The sequence below is a fragment of the Castanea sativa genome, chromosome 7 (assembly GCF_040712315.1).
Source record: "Castanea sativa cultivar Marrone di Chiusa Pesio chromosome 7, ASM4071231v1".
Taxonomy (NCBI): Eukaryota; Viridiplantae; Streptophyta; class Magnoliopsida; order Fagales; family Fagaceae; genus Castanea; species Castanea sativa.
In genome coordinates, this window is record NC_134019.1 from 6,394,654 (window position 1) to 6,409,407 (window position 14,754).

At 35.6% G+C, this 14,754-nt stretch overlaps 1 protein-coding gene across 2 annotated transcripts; it reads right to left on the reverse strand.

The window, feature by feature from the left end:
- Nucleotides 1-11,047: 11,047 nt before the first annotated feature.
- On the reverse strand, nucleotides 11,048-13,979 carry LOC142642757 (cyclic nucleotide-gated ion channel 1-like). Of its 2 annotated transcripts, none has more exons than XM_075817177.1 (4): nucleotides 13,686-13,979; nucleotides 13,079-13,190; nucleotides 12,568-12,792; nucleotides 11,048-11,676 (listed from the first exon to the last, which is right to left on the reverse strand). In XM_075817177.1, the coding sequence occupies exons 1-4, from the start codon at nucleotides 13,910-13,912 to the stop codon at nucleotides 11,269-11,271; spliced, it is 972 nt and encodes a 323-aa protein (XP_075673292.1). In that variant the 5' UTR covers nucleotides 13,913-13,979; the 3' UTR covers nucleotides 11,048-11,268. The 2 variants fall into 2 exon arrangements, with proteins under 2 accessions (XP_075673292.1, XP_075673293.1); XM_075817178.1 differs by having other exon boundaries at nucleotides 12,568-12,803; nucleotides 13,686-13,820.
- Between the last annotated feature and the right edge of the window lie 775 nt (nucleotides 13,980-14,754).

Genomic DNA, 14,754 nt, shown 5'->3' on the forward strand with positions numbered 1-14,754 from the left:
AAGAAGGGAAACTGAGAAATATCTAAGAGAAAATTGCTACCATCGCATTGAATGTTCTGCAGCTAATCCTCTGACCGCATTAATGTGGAGGTGATGCCTGAACAGTGGCAAATAGTCTTACAGCTACTCCCAAAGATTTCAGGAAGGTGCTGATGGGACAAGGATCAAAGTCAATACCTTGACCTACACATGGATGGTGAAGATGAAAAAAAGAGGGATATATAATGAAAATGGAATCCCTTTACAAAGAGGAATCTGAAATGAAGGAAGAAAAAGGTAGAAGAAAACACTGTAGAAGCAACAACTAGACTTGTAATCAACTTCAATAAGGAAATATATAAGAGATTTAGTCTCCTCGGATTGTGCTGAGGACAATATACCTTGAACATAACAATTTTATTCTTGTTTTTCTTTTCATCTAGGCTCACTATAGTTATTATCTGATTCATTAAAACCTAGTTTTACAATTCTCTCTCTACAAATTTATTGTATTGCGCTCTTTGGGCCTAGATCCTTTTTCGCTTTGGTTTAAGCCCCAAATTGAGTCCTTACAATCGGCGCTGTCACGTGGTTATGATAGTAAGTTTTCAACTCGAGGTAGCAATAGGATATTAGTGGTCTAAGTCGCTATTGTAAAACTTCAATTCTTTCATAGTGGATCTTGTTTTATCTTGAGGATAGCTAAATTAAATCCTCCCCAGATTTTTTACCTGTTTGGTTTTCTTGGGTTATCATATCTTGTGTTATTTATTTTTTTCGCACTACTTTACATGATATGATTTACTTGTGTTAACCTAAATTTGAATAATTTACCTAAGTTAATCACTTAGCTAAATAACTAAGTTAAACAACTTGTGTTTTAAGATGTCTAAAAACATACATTGACTAAAGATGAATGGTATGCCATTTTAAATTAAAGTCACTCCTTGTTGAAGAATGTAAACTTGGAAAGTAAAACGATGGTGTTATCACTTACATAGATAATTGCTCAAGCTAAATATGTAAGCATATTTTAATTTAGATACTATTATCCTTTATTCTTATGTCAATTAAACGTAAAGTAAAGCATAAGAAATGTCAAAACTTGCAAAAAACATGCACCATAAAACTTTATAACTGCCATTGGATTGAACCTTGCGAAAGGCAAAACAATTATAAGAAATAAAAGTCTAAGTTACAAGTAAAAAAAAAACTACCCTGTAAATTCTAGTCTAAGTCCTAGTTAATCTTCAAGGGAGGGTTTGCCTTCCCTGTGCCTTTGGTAGATTTGGTTGCTTCAATAGCTGTAGAAGCTGGACCTTTGCCTTTGAGATCTTCTTTGGCAGGAAGAGGGATTGCAGCCAGAACTATCTCCATATCGTGTGGAGCATCTCCACCCTTAGTAGCATCCTTAGGCACAGGTGGGGGTTGGGTAGTTTCAAGAACCACCCCCTTTGAAGTCCCTTTTTCTTTCTCGGTGGCCATGGTTGGTTCCACGTCCTTGGTAGGGTTGGTTGAAGGAGGAGGAGCCTAGGTTTGGATATCCTTGGCCTCATCTACTTTTTTAGGGATAAGATCAACTTTAGAATCCGTGGAAATGGAAAAGCTTGACACACGAATTTCTGGGGGGTAATAAACGTTCTCTGCTCTCCTGAGGGCAGAGGAGGCTTCAACCCCAGCCTGGTCAAGGGCCTCGTTCCATACTTGGAGGCAGTAAGCCCTACATACTCCTGTGACCTCAGCCCTGAGGGCTTTCTTGGTCTTAGTTACCCCCACTCGTAGCTGTCCTGCTCGGCTTGGTCCCTAGCCTTCTCGATCTCTATAAGCTTCTTCTTCAGGCTTAAAATTTGCTCTTTGGTTGTGGATAACTAGTCATCGGTTTGGCGAAGCTGCTTACGCTGATTCTTTGCCTGCTTCTCAGCTCCTTCCAGGGCAACCATAGCGCTTTTCTTATCCCGGTCAGCTTCGTTCAGCTTTACAGTTAGCTTCTTAATCTTCTTGTCAGCCACGTTGAAGGTATCCACGGCTGCAATGCACTAGCTCTCTTCGTCCTTCATTTACCTGTGGGTGGATCTGACTATCTCCTTGACCTTATGTGTAGCTTGGACCGCCTACCAGAGAAAAGGGTATAAGGTGTAAGATAAATGGAATAATAACATAGTTATAACTAAAAAAAAAGAGGGGGGGGGGGGAGACAAAGATAGAGAAATGAAAGAAAGCTTTTCTAGTTGAGATGCTTACCAAGGCGAGATCCCTCTTCAACGTGAGGAACACCTCATAATTCTCATCCCCCTAAGGTCAGCCATGTCGGCAGGTAGCAGCAGAGCCTACTTTATAGCATTGGCAACGTATCCAGCCTTCCTTTGCTGGAAGTCTCTTACAAAGGCATCGCTGGGAAAGGGGGCTCCGTCCAGCACCAGGAAGGGGGTCCAAGTAGGTACTTCAACCTGGTGGTCGTCCCTCCTTTCAGTGATAGCTCCTTACTAGAGGACCTTATTTGAACAACTTTGGTTTTTTTCCCCCTATTTGTCGCTCGGACTCTTTTGGTTGAGCTGTCCTCCTCTCTTCCATCACCTCTTTTCCCTTTGATCCCGCTTCCTTTTTTTGTCAGCAGGGTAAATCTGGGAAACTTGGGTGGAAGGAAGGGTTAAGGGCTTGGATTAGGCTGCCTTCTCAACCTGGGACTCCAACAAGTCATGTAGACTTGTCCTCGTCCTTCGTTGTAACCCCATAGCTTCAGGATTGGAAGGATCTTTTGGTATCTGACTCACTTTTGCAAGGGGAAGATGATTGAAGTCCTCGACAAGGGCTTCTAGGAACTGGTCGGGGTTAAAAACTTCAAACTCGTCCTTGGACTCAGAGATTTCAACCACTTCCTCCTTTTCCTTGATGGCTGATAGAGATGTTGTGGCTACTTCCTCAGTAATATGTTGGAGTGGTAATTCTACCTGCTGCACGTTTGCTGGGATAGGGCCGAGGAGGAGGAAACCCAGAGCAACAATGCGTTTTTGGTGCAAGAGCAAATCTTTCGCCTTGATTACGTACTTTGGCGTCTGAAAACTGGATGAAATAGGCTTGTAACCGAGGATAAGGTGGGCCACTCTTAACTAACTGTCACTGTGAATGAAGACCTCGGCTTTGAGTATCTTGTCTAGATCTGTCTGGTTGACGAGATTTAGGTTGGGAATAGCAGCATACTTATCTGCAAAGCCATTTAAATTTTTTTTTTTTTAGAAAAATAGTGTAACTCAAAGAAAAATTCAAGCATAAACACAAGCAAAAAGAAATAGGCACAGAGAATGTCAAAGAGGAAAAAAGGGTGTCTTTGGAGTAATAAACCTAGACCTAAGAACCCCACCTACTATCCCATCTCTCGTCGGGCAGTGGAGGCCATCGTGCCACTCCCCTGAGATTATCAAAAAAAAATTGTTCATGCCTTTGTTGGAGCCAAGGAGGCATGAGATGAGCCTAACCTCAAGAACCCTAGTTTTTAAGTAATACCCCTGCCTTTTTAGGATGTGGAGGTTGTAAAACCAGTTGACATCATGATGGGTGAGGTTTAATCCCATTTTTTCGTTAAGGGCGTCTATGCTGCCTAAAATCCTAAACATATTAGTGGCGCATTGGGTGGGGGCTAACCTATGGGCTATTAGATAGTCCCTAGTGAATCTGCCCATGGGGATTCTCATCCACCCCTCTATGAAGGTGAATGTTTAAAAAGTGTGTAAAACACCTATGAATGTTTAGACCCCCAATTTACAAATTACCAACACAAGCTTATTATTAAATAGTGTATGTGCGAAATATGAAATAAGCTAAAACAAAATAGGTAAAACAATCTAAACCGAGATTAATCACAATCACAGCAGCAATTAAAAGGTAAAGATTAAAGGAAAGGAGATGCAAACACAAAGACAATACAACGATGTGTTATTGAAGAGGAAACTAAAGTCCTCGGCAAAAAATCTCTCCGCCGCCCTCCAAGCGGTCAATAATCCACTAGAGAATAAAGTTGGGATACATGAATAGTAGAAGACCCTCCAAGCCTAATCTACTCAGTGCACCTGAGCCCTCCAATCTTCTTGCTCCAATAGGGTTATGCCGAATCTTGTCTTCTTTAGCTTACCGGATCGTGCAATAAGCCCATTTCATCAACCAAAATGAATTGGTCCCTTCTTAACTGCTTCCTAAGTACCAAAATGCCTCCTCATAGATATAGGTATGGTGAGATAAGGATTTGACTAATGTACTTCTCAAGGATGTAACAATAGAGAGGGTGACAGTAGAGGAATTTGGAGAATTAACGGATGAAAATTATGAATGAGTTAATCTTGTTTTTCTCTAGGGTTTCTCTCTCTCTCAAAATTCTCTCTAGAAACTCTCTACATTTTATGGGTATAAGGGTATTTATAGTAGGGTGTGTATAGAATGCGAAGAGTCAATTACAGCCAAACAGGGCATTCTGGTGACTCGAGATCACGACTGGAACGAGTCGTGAGTTTGAGTCGCGAGCTAACTACCTAGCCAGTTGGAGGTTTTGTGTGGTAGTGCAACAGCTGGCATGACCCTTCAGCTCCCCCTACATGCTTCACACATGTGCCTCCTTTGACAACTTGCCAGTCATGAGCCAGTCGCGAGGCTCTTCTTGAATGCACACTCTTGAGTTTTTCTTCACAATCTCTCACATACTACCCTTACATGATTTCCACCTAAATATAGGGTTTCTAAATGTTGAATTACAAGCAAATTTGGTACAGAATAAAACCAACAAAATGATTGAATAAATTCAACCTTACATAAGGCAATCACCGGGATGACCACTCCTCCCTTTTGCCTTTGAGCGTGTCAATCCCCTTGTTTACAATACCTAATGGAAACCTCTGGAGGGATTCTATACAGAGCCTTAAAGCTCTCTATGCCCTCTGCAGAGTCTACTAGGTGGGCGAATCTACCCATTTAAAGAGGAGAAATGATAGGAAATAGGTAGACAAGGTAAAATTGAGTGGGCCGAGGAGAGAAAGGACTCTGAATAAAAGGAAAAACAAGGGAGGCCGAAGTGAAGAAAGAAGGAACAAATAACTAGGAACTACTTACGAGCATGATGAGAAGCTCCTTGGACTAGCTTTTGATTCTTTGAGAGTATAAAAAGTGATGTAAATGAGGTTTCTAAATAGTATATTTATGAGAGAGAAATGAAAGCAGGAGAATTCACGCTTGAATTCCCATAAAAATCCCCAGCCTTTGGATCCCCATCGTATTGTAGAACATGGGGAGCATGGAGTTGAAAGAACTAATTACAGACGCACCCAAATGTTGAAGCGTCAAGAGCATGCTTCTAGGAAATTGAAGGGACATCTACGTAGACGGAAATGATGTGAAGGAAGGGCAGAATGGGGATTACGGTGTCAAAATCCCTTTCTCTTCCAAGGAACAAAAGAAAAAAATTTTGAGGGACTATTGTAAGGATACAAGGCCCAGGAGAATATGTTGGGCCCTGGGCCTTGTCCAATGACACTTAGTGGTCCGAGGACATCTAGACAATAGGGAAGACGTAAGAGTTAGAACGCCCCGAAAAAATTATAGCTGCAAGGGTTATGGAAAATAGTCTGAGGAGGAATGCTTCCTCAGCTAAGCAAAGCAGAGGTAAGAAGGATTGATTCGCCCTCGATGGCAACATTCCAAAAGATTCCACTGATAAGGATAAACTTCATGGAAGCATAGAAAGAAGGGAAGCTGAGAAATATCTAAGAGAAAGCTGCTACCACCATATTGAATATTTTACATCTAATCCTTTGGCCGTATTAATATGGAGGTAGTGTTTGAACAGTAGCAAGCAGCCTTACAGCTACTCCCAAAGACTTCAAGAAGGTGCTGATGGGACAAAGATGCTTGACCTACACGTGGACGGTGAAGATGAAGAAAAGAGGGATATATAATGAAAAGGGAATCCTCTTACAAAGAGGTATCTAAAATGAGGGAGGAAAAAGGTAGAAGAAAATACTGTAGAAGCAAGAACTGGACTTGTAATCAACTTCAATAAGGAAATATACAAGAGATTCAATCTCCTCGAATTGTGTGGATGACGATTACCTTGAGCATAACAATTTATTCTTGTTTTTCTTTTCATTTGGGCTCACTATAGTTATTATCTGATTCATTAAACCCTAGTTTCTAGCCCACTCTCTACAAATTCATTGTATTGGGCTCCTTGGGCCAAGATCCTTTTTCGTTTAGGTTTAAGCACCAAATTAAGTCCTTACAAAACTATTTATTAGAATCATAATAAATCATATTTTATTTAAATAATACTATTTATATTTTCATATAAAAATACAAATCAAATCATAATAAATATTTAATGTTAGAATATATAGTTTCATATACTATCATCACTTTCACAACAAATGTCTATTGATAGCTATCATAATCATCAAATTTCATCTTTAGGAAAAACATAAAATCAAAGATGTTGGACTTTGGTGAGTGTCATAATACTATGCTACATAATCTTTGGAAGTCTTACAATTTTTCACGTCATTATTCAAATAAATATTTTTCAATTGAATTTAAATTTTCTATAACTACAACTTTCTATATTTTCATACTCCATTAGAATCTTACCATATCATAGTAAGTATTTTCATATTTAAATATAATCATAATGAATTCTTATTTTTTTTAAAGATACATAAAATTTTTATATCAATTACTACCATAATTATCAAATTCCATCTATAGAAAAAAATTAACTAAAAAGGGACATCAAAATTTCTAATTTGGTTTTAAGAGTTTCAAAAATGCTAAAAAAATGTTAGTTAAATTTTTTTTTTTGAATTTACAATTTTATTTTTAATAAAGAAGCTCAATTCTAGACATGATTAAATCAGGTTTTAAACATTGCCAAATATATATATATATATATATATATATATATATATATATATATATATATATATATATATATATATATATATATATATTAAATTTTTTTTTTTTTTGAATTCTAGAATTATTGAGGATAGGCTACATCAACCATTTGAGTGACCAAGTATTTCAACTTCAATGTAATAGGAGGTGATAACACATATATCTTATATATGTATCTATCCTCTTATATGAAAGTAGACCCCACTCTTGTAGGACCCACACTAAGTGAGAGGTTAGATACGTGCAAAATAGATTTTCTCATATAATAGAGGATTGTTATAAATCTCATCTAATGTAACTTTGAATATTGGATTGAAAATTTCAGCAACATGCATTGATATGCCAGTCAAATGAGAAGGGGAAAAGTAAGATTAAAATGAATAACAAAAAAAAAATTAATGTCCTTTTTTGTGGTGTTAATTATAGCTTGTTTAACAGTTGTAGTCAGAATGACTACATTAATAACCTTTGGAAAGTTTAAGAACAAAATCAGACTAAAAAAAACATTAAAAATAAAAAATTTGTAATATCAGATTAACTAAGACCTTGACATTAAAAGAAAAAAAAGACCTTGACATTGCGTGCATGTAGGAAGGATTCTTGTTTTCGTAATTTAGCTTTCTAATAATTTATAGATAGAAGTACATGCTATCGGGACAAGATCTTGACATTTTACATTGCAGCTTCATCAGGGTTGCCCCGAAATAATTTGGGGGCATAAGGTGAAAAATTCATGTAGGGCATTTTATATGTAAATATTAATTAAATAAAATTATTTAATACTAATCAAATTAAAGTTAATTTGATACATTAAATACATAATTTGATGATTAACACCAACTTAACTAATTTTAATTTCTTATAGAGAATTGAATATCATAGTTAAACCATTAATTTTAATAAAAATAAATAAAAATATATTGTGATTAAAAAAGATATTTTATTTTGGATATATGAAAAAGCATAGTTAAGTCAAATTGTAATCTAATTTTTTATTTTATTTCTTGTTTTTAAGAGAGAGAGAGTGAGAGATATATTATTTGGTGTGTGACTTTGTAAGAGATCGGTTTACAAAGATTAAAGTCTCAAACTATTAAAGGAGATTAATCTATAATTGGTGATTTAACACATTTGCAACATTTTTTGAAACATTTTATGGTTTAAATTGGGTTAGGTTGCTATTGCCTATTGGCCTTATATTTTGGAAGTGTTAATAGAAATGGGAAGGGAAAATGCACTAAAGGTGCTACAAAATGTTCACAATATGATATGACAATGACTATGATTGATAAACTTCAACAACCTAATTATAAATGTTTAAATATCTTTTTTGTGATCAGTGACATGTCAATTTGTAATCCTATAATAAACTTTGTGTTATCCTTAGTATCACTAATAAGAAAGAAAGTGTGTGCATGCACACACACATATAATTTTATAAAATTTTGGGTTTTTTACAATCTGGGATGGAGGGATGGGGCCTTTTTTTTTCTTACAGGTGTGTGTGTGTGTGTGTGTGTGGTGGGGGCCTTAGGTCTAGGCCTAATTTGCCTGGGCCAGCCTTAGCTCCATGTGCGAAGTAAAGAAATATAAGGGTTAAAAGAAGGATGAAAGCTTTTAGTTAACGTGTGTATTTACGTATCTCTTTGGGATGAATTTATTGGGGTTCCACTATATTGGAGAGCAATTAAAGCAAATAAACACATTCTTTAACATATTGTTGTGCAATTCTCCCAAAGAAGTTCTTGATCGATTACAATAAAAAATTCAACCTTATTTAATACCTTCTCAAAAAAAAAAAAAAAAAAAAAAAAAAAAAAAAAAAAAAAAAAAAAACCCTTAACCAATGCCTTGAGGCACTCGGTAACCTGACTAAAAATAAATCCATGTGTTTGCTTCTTTTGGGGTAAAGAAAAGAAAGAAAAAGTAAGTATATTTTACAATTTTTTTAACTAAAAAAATGACCTTGGGATGTATGGTAGTGTAACAAATTAAAAAGACCCGTCTTCACTACTTCCCAACAAAATAATATTGAACAATATTTAAAAGGGTAAAGTCCTCCCCTGAGGTTTGGGGAATTGCCAAATACATCCAAAATTTTTTTAAAATGACCAATTTGCTACTTAAACACAAACAGCATGCACTGCCGTTTGTTCACTCTCTCCAAACGATCTTTATCCATGTTCTCTATTTGTTCACTTTCTTCTTTGCGCCATAACATAAACGCTTCTCTTTGAAGCTCAAACTAGTCCAAAAGAAAAGATATACACAAATCATGTATTTTGAGAAAGATTAATATATATATATATATCACTAAACCAGTATCCATTTTTCAAATCAAAACCATACATTCTCATTTGGAAAAATAAAAATTTACATTACATTCCAAAAACAAAAATCCTCACTACATCAAACCAAGATCAACCCAATTAGATCTAGTATCACACAAGGCAACCATCCAACATCTCACCTCAAACCAATCCCAAAAAAAAATCAAAACAAAACCCAGACCCATCGGCAAGCATCGTGTGACCCAACAACCGTCATCCACCATGACACCACCCATCACTGCCCACCCATCATTTTCAAACCCAAACCGTTCCCACCATCAAACATCATATGATTCACACTTCAAACCAAAACAAAACCTAAATTAAAAATAATTAAAAAAAAGAAAAGTAAACCCATCGTCAAGCATTGTGTGACCCAGCAACCACTGTCCACCACAACACCACCCATCACTACCCACCCATCATTTTCAAACCCAAACCGTTCCGACCATCAAACATCATATGATTCACACTTCAAACCCAAACAAAACCTAAATTAAAAAAGAAAAAAAGCAAACCCATCGTCAAGCATTGTGTAACCTAGCAACCACTGTCCACCACGACACAACCCATCACTACCCAGCCATCTTCCTCGAATCCAAACCGTTCCAACCATCAAACATCACATAATGCACACGTCAAAACCCAAACAAAACCCAAATCAAAAAATTAAAAAATACCCATACCCACAACTGTAGCTCCACTAGACTGACCTTGCAACCACCATCCCCACTCATCTTGATCCAACAATTGCCATCTACAACTCATCACGATTCGTGATCCAACCACAAAGCTTTTAACGACGACGTATGGTGTGAGATTTTTGGGTAAATTGGCTTTAAAACCATTCTGGTGGAGGAGTTGTTGGTCCTGAGTCTAAAACTTGAGATTTGACCTTGAGAGAGAGATATTTTTTGGCGTGAAGGAGAGAGAGAGAGAGAGATTTTCTGGCGTGATTCATGATGAAGAGAGAGAAGAAAATTTGGTTTGATATATAGTGCTCAAATGGCGTGTTTAGTACTTTCCCAAATCTCGAGGGAGGTTATTTAAATTTACCCTATATAAAAATATAAAATTTCCAATTTCAATTGGTTAGATGTTGACTTTCATTTTGTACCATTGGATTATTAAGTCGATTCCCGTCTAGATTCTCAACAAAAAAAAAAAAAGTATTGAGAATGTGAGACATAGCAGTAATTACATGTCATGTCAAAGTACAAACATATTACTCCAAACAATTTAATATTATTACTTTTTGGTTAAGAGGGAAAATATTGCAGGATTTATTGGATTAAATCTGCAAGGCTCAATTGATCAAAAATTAAACTCGATCGATCAAAACTCATGCAGATTATTTTTCTGCAGAATTTTCCAACTTAGCCTAAGCCCGTTTGATGTGTAGAATTTTATGTTTTATGTCTCATATAAATAGAAAAACTCTAGCCACGTTTTAGAGATTGTTGATATGTTGTATGTGTGAATCTCTTGTGAGATTTAGAGGTGCTTACCTTCATACATACTTAGAGTTATCAAGATCAAGATTGATGTCGAGAACTTGGTGATCTCTTCGATTGCTGTTTCAAGAGTTTAAAGAAAAACACAAGTGGGTGTACTTGTGGCTGCTGTGGATCTGAAAAAAAAGTAATCCGTAAACTTGGAGCTATCACGTGGTCGTAGTAGTAAGTTTTCTACTCGATGTAGCAATAGGATGTTAGTAGTCTAACTCACTATTGTAAAATTTCAATTCTTTCATAGTGAATCTTGTTTTAGGATAGCTTGTTTTACCAAGTGATATTAACAGTGGACCAAAATGAAAACCAATAAGAGGTTGGCTATAGTTTGTGTTTGTAGCATTACTCGAAAGACAGATCTTAATACAGCGCTTCATTGCTTTGCAACAACAATGTCAAGTACTACTGGACTTAGAAGTTTTCTTGAAGCACCAACACTTGGTTGATTGCAGCACCGGACTCGTTGTAAATTAAATAGAAACTTCCTTGGATTCAACAACAACATCAAGCTCTGTTGGTTTCTAATCGTGGAGCAAGATTCCTTGAGGGAAAGCTGAGACAATATCCTTCAAGTCGTTGGCCATCAGAGCAAAGACTTCCACTTTCGTGTGAGTTTTGAGGGTTTTGGAGGAAACGGGGAGTTTGGATAGGTTATCTGCGTTGACAGAGGATGGATTCAAAAGCAATTCAAGAAGTTCTTCTCCAAAGAAGTGACCTTTATCAAGACGCTCAACATGCTTTCCTTCACCATTATTACTGCTTGGATAGGTCCATGCAATGCCGTATGTAATCAAGAATACTGCATCAATTGGGTCTCCCTCCTTAACAATGTAGCTTTGCTCGTTGTAGAAGACTGGCTTGAGTGAGTCGCAAATGTTAAGCAAAAGTTGTTGATGCTTAGTCAAGCCATTCTTTGTTATGATATTGAGCTGAGAAAGGAAACAAATTAGTTGAACTACAATATGTTTCCTAACAAAAAAAAAAAGGGAGAAAGAGAGATGGTTAAGTCGAAATTACCATAAAATTCAATTTTTTTTTCTTTAACTACAAAACAAAAAACACAAAAAGAGATTTCAAATATTTTTTATAATATATAAATTTAGAGTTGTATTTTACTATGATTGCGTGGTTATTACAACTTTTAGGTTGCAACAAACTTTAATATCAACCAAAAACCTGATGCACATACATTAATGCACACAAAAAAAAATCAGAAATCGTGAAATCACGATTTCCAAACAATTTGACTTTAAGTCACCATGAAGTTAAAGAAAAAAAAAAAGGTGCATGTATTAACATGCGTGAAATAAGCACTACTCTTTAATATTATACATTTTTATCAAGTACAAAACTAACAATTTTACTAACTAATTATAAAAAAAAACTTTCAAATATTATAAAAGAACAGGTTAAAAAAGGATTTAATGAGAATTTAAGGCTCACTTTTTATTCTAATATTAAGGGTATCATGTCACAGTGATAGCGACATGTATCTTTGATAAAAACCAGATATCAAAATGGTTAATTTATAGTGCATCCTTAACTAGTCAACTTAAATCCAACTTTTATATATATATAAAGATATAGCGACAGAGCAAGAAATTTGTGTTTCAACCCTTTTTGGATGACTTGACCAAAGTGTATTATACAATATATGATATAATATAGATATTATGTATCATCTTTCATTTTGGATGAAATTAAGTTATTGTACCATTCACAATCATTATGCATAGGACAGAGTTATTTAGAAAAGTTGTGGATCATTATGCATAGGACAGAGTTTTTTAGAAAAGTTGTGGAGAGGTGAAGAAACTCACATTCTTTAGCAGATTTAAGCAGATATGGCGCTTGACATCGCTTTGAAGTTCCAAAGGAAGATCAGGGATCAGGTTCTCCACATTAACATCTTCGTCTTCGTCAAATCTGTTATGTATGAACCCAATTATACGGCTTTTCATTGTTGTAGGGACCTTTTCCTTGGAAAGCCACATATCAATGTTTGCTTCTTGTCGTTTCCTTCGTTTCCTTCGCTGCATGCATGTCTGTCCCACTTCTATAAATAGTAAGTTCAATTCACAATATCTTACAATATACAATTAGGCATAAAAAAGTATACCTATAAGTATACAACATCTCATCATGATAATCGTATCAATGTAATAATATAGTAGGATGATTAGTATATTACTTGGAAAATTATGGTGTTTCATTCTTCCTATAGAGAAACCACTGTCTCTCTGCTTTATAATTGTACAACTAAGAGCCTAACATTAAATAATAAATGAAAAATAATAAATAAATAAATAAATAGAAGAATTGGATTCACACCTGAAAATTTCCCATGTAATATAGAAATAGCAACAAGCCAAAGATAGTAACGCAAAGTACAAAGCAGTTTTCCCATACATCGTTACTTGTTCGGAGGTTTGAACCAAAAGAACTACAAAAGTGGCACAACTATGATGTATGAGATGCTAATCTTGAAAATTTATAACTACAATGAATTTACAAAATTTTATAGGGAATGAATAAGGTTAGAGAATATGTGTGTGTGTGTGTGGGTGTGTGTGTGTTGGTGTGTGTGCGCGCGCACGCATAGGTTTTAGGCCCTCCAATCCTAATATACAAGACGTAGAGTAACGACAATGTTTTTGGCAATCAGAGAAGTCCTGAGCCACTTTGCTGATACTATTCTACCAGGGTAACAGTTTTAACATCAAGTATGGAGGTCTGTATGTTGAACGCGAAATCCAAGTCTCCATAGTGGATAAATGCTACGGTATAAACCAACTAGGAAACTAATAGTAACTCTTTTAGTCCATAATGTAAGCAAAAAACAAATTTAATGCATTGAAATAGCTTAATATGGATCTTCTCAAAAAAAAAAAAAAAAAAAGCTTAATATGGAATTGTACAGAGTCTAATATGTGCAAACCTCAGATTTCGCATGCCCCAACAGAAACAGTAGAATATTTTTTGTGGAATATTTTTGGACTCTAAGATATTAGACTGATGAGCGTCAAGATATACTCCAAAATCAAAGAGCTCCGCGTTTGGCATATTTTTAGGGCAAAAATCATCTAAAACGGAGTGATAGCCAAAGTTGTGGTTGCAGTAGTAAAAAGAATTTCGGACACATCCACCATGATTTTCACACGCCATGTACCAGCAAGCCACAGTTCGTTGAATAGAGAAACAATACCAAAAGGCTCCTAATACCTAAAAGACGAGCAAATCATTTAACATCAGTAAATTTTGTAGATATCATAACCAAATGTAATAACTATTTCAACTAAAACGATAAAAATTAAAAGAAAAAAGAAGAAGAGAAGAGAATTCAAAAGATTTGAAACTACTTAATTAATTAAAAGATTTAAAAAAGGAAAGAAGTAATACACTGAATTCCAGTGTAAATGCCAAGTTTACTTAATTAGCCAATTACTTAATTATCACAATATGCAACCATATCGCAAAATAATGAATTGTAGAAAATAAATGACATTGACAATATAGTTACAAAGAAAAAACCCTATATACAAAAAACTCTCTAGGAGTTTACTACCAACCCTCAAGGAAACAGAGTCACTATAATAGAATGAAAGTTTTAAAATATACTTTGCCATAAATCTATTGTTACCTCACGTAGTACTTAGTTACATGACTATACTCAACTCCATGACCATTGACTCTTCTATCATGAACTCTATTTCACATGAAAGTTCAGCTTGCAAATTCAAGAGCCTCTTGAAGATTCTTCATAGCAACTTGACTGTGTTCTTATTGCAGCAACTTCAACTTGATCACCAAGTCTTGAATCCTTGATCACTGGGTGATGCTTTGAGAGGAATTGGTTAACCCTAACCCTAGATATACAATCCATAGCTCTCCAAAAGTCTAAGTTCATGTCCTCTAGGTTTTCATTTTATACCTTGGCTATGGGGTCAAAGCCTGGATGGCTGATTAAGCTAAATTAGGACTCTATATGAAGGATTCTTGATCGATCA